Source organism: Hyla sarda, unplaced genomic scaffold (genome assembly GCF_029499605.1).
Source record: "Hyla sarda isolate aHylSar1 unplaced genomic scaffold, aHylSar1.hap1 scaffold_2939, whole genome shotgun sequence".
NCBI classification, from domain to species: domain Eukaryota; kingdom Metazoa; phylum Chordata; class Amphibia; order Anura; family Hylidae; genus Hyla; species Hyla sarda.
In genome coordinates, this window is record NW_026609650.1 from 1 (window position 1) to 2,500 (window position 2,500).

Below are 2,500 nucleotides of genomic sequence, written 5' to 3' on the forward strand. Positions count from 1 at the left end.
TACAGACATGACTGTATGTGGTGAAGATATTGGGTGCACTCGGGGGAGGGCCTAGGCCTCAATATCTTTGATGGGAGTCCGTCTCGCCTCTGCCGCTCACACTCCAGGAATCAGAGTCCAGCTCACTTTACAGCGTATGTGCAACTTTAATAAACAAACGGAACAGATTATGTGAGGAAGCTGCAGAGCCCTCCCGCTGCTCCTCGCACCTTCGCCCACTAGAGGCACCAATCCCCCCCCCCCCTTTAAACGGTTAACAATGGGGCATCACAATGAGACAAAGTAAAAGGATTAATAAAAAATAACTCTTAATTATAAATATAAAGGTTTATAGAATTCCAGCTCCGTCATCTGGACCGGAGGCATCAGGTGAACCATGAATTAGCCGTGCGCCGCGCCACGTGATCGCTACCCAGGCACAAGGGGGAGGATAAAACGTAAGACGTGGCTGATATGGGGGCATCCTGCCGCTGAAATGTAGAGGGGGAAGGGTCACTTCTAGGCTTCTCCATCATAATCCTCAAAGATGAAGGAGTCCGGCTCCAGGTTCTCGGAGTCATAGTCTTCATCGTAGGAGAATTCGTCCTCGTCCAGCTCGTCGTCGTATTCTTCGTGCCACGCAGGAGCGTAATTGGGAACAGGAACGTAATCCTCATCCTGCTCGTCACCGGTGTCCACCGAGTCCGAGGAGTCGTCATTATTACTGAGGAGAGAAGGGACGGGTAACGATTGGGCACCACCAGGGGTCACCTCCAACCTGTGCCCCATAAACTGCTAAAACTATAGTTATGGATGACCGGGGCCCCTCACACCCCGGGGGCCCCTCACCGCCCACACTGGAGAGTCTACAACCCCCCCCCAACCAGACGTCGTTCTCACCAGATAACCTGTGTAATTCCCAATGTTCTGGGTGATCAGTGCAGTGTGACAATCTGTATCAATGTCATACTTCAGAGCTGCACTCACTATTCTGCAGCTTCAGAGCTGCACTCACTATTCTGCAGCTTCAGAGCTGCCCTCACTATTCTGCAGCTTCAGAGCTGCCCTCACTATTCTGCAGCTTCAGAGCTGCCCTCACTATTCTGCAGCTTCAGAGCTGCCCTCACTATTCTGCAGCTTCAGAGCTGCCCTCACTATTCTGCAGCTTCAGAGCTGCCCTCACTATTCTGCAGCTTCAGAGCTGCCCTCACTATTCTGCAGCTTCAGAGCTGCCCTCACTATTCTGCAGCTTCAGAGCTGCCCTCACTATTCTGCAGCTTCAGAGCTGCCCTCACTATTCTGCAGCTTCAGAGCTGCCCTCACTATTCTGCAGCTTCAGAGCTGCCCTCACTATTCTGCAGCTTCAGAGCTGCCCTCACTATTCTGCAGCTTCAGAGCTGCCCTCACTATTCTGCAGCTTCAGAGCTGCCCTCACTATTCTGCAGCTTCAGAGCTGCCCTCACTATTCTGCAGCTTCAGAGCTGCCCTCACTATTCTGCAGCTTCAGAGCTGCCCTCACTATTCTGCAGCTTCAGAGCTGCCCTCACTATTCTGCAGCTTCAGAGCTGCCCTCTCCCAGCTCTCCTGCCTGATCGCTTGAATTCTGAGAAACGTCAACTCATCAGATGTGAGAAAGAAAAGAAGTCTGCAAAATCCATGAGTAAACAGCAGAATTGTGAGCGCATCTCTGAAACGTAATAGATTACAGAGATTCTGTGTGAACCATATAGGTGATGGGAGGAGTTACAGGGTCACATGGGCAAGGGAGGAGTTACAGGGTCACATGGGCAGGGGAGGAGTTATAAGGACAGGGTCACATGGGCAGGGGAGGAGTTACAGGGTCAGGGTCACATGGGCAGGGGAGGAGTTACAGGGTCAGGGTCACATGGGCAGGGGAGGAGTTACAGGGTCAGGGTCACATGGGCAGGGGAGGAGTTACAGGGTCAGGGTCACATGGGCAAGGGAGGAGTTACAGGGACAGGGTCACATGGGCAAGGGAGGAGTTACAGGGACAGGGTCACATGGGCAAGGGAGGAGTTACAGGGTCACATGGGCAGGGGAGGAGTTACAGGGACCGGGTCACATGGGCAGGGGAGGAGTTACAGGGTCACCTGGGCAGAGGAGGAGGGGACAGGGTCACCTGGGCAGGGGAGGAGTTACAGGATCACATGGGCAGGGGAGGAGTTACAGGGACAGGGTCACATGGGCAGGGGAGGAGTTACAGGGACAGGGTCACATGGGCAGGGGAGGAGTTACAGGGTCACCTGGGCAGAGGAGGAGGGACAGGGTCACCTGGGCAGGGGAGGAGTTACAGGATCACATGGGCAGGGGAGGAGTTACAGGGACAGGGTCACATGGGCAGGGGAGGAGTTACAGGGTCACATGGGCAGAGGAGGAGGGACAGGGTCACCTGGGCAGGGGAGGAGTTACAGGATCACATGGGCAGGGGAGGAGTTACACAATGAACAGGTTGGTCCATGGTGAGAAGAAGCTGGATGATCACATGATCGCTGACATGCAG

The 2,500-nt window shown here is 54.2% G+C and overlaps 1 protein-coding gene across 1 annotated transcript in view; it reads right to left on the bottom strand.

Moving 5' to 3' along the window:
* Nucleotides 1–216: 216 nt before the first annotated feature.
* Nucleotides 217–2,500, bottom strand: part of LOC130327197 (cullin-9-like) — a gene marked incomplete at its 5' end in the record, with an annotated part of 23,378 nt that continues 21,094 nt past the window's right edge. Inside the window, one exon of the mRNA XM_056553403.1 lies at nucleotides 217–703. Within this exon, the coding sequence (XP_056409378.1) occupies nucleotides 499–703 (205 nt within the window). The remainder of the gene's footprint in view (nucleotides 704–2,500) is intronic.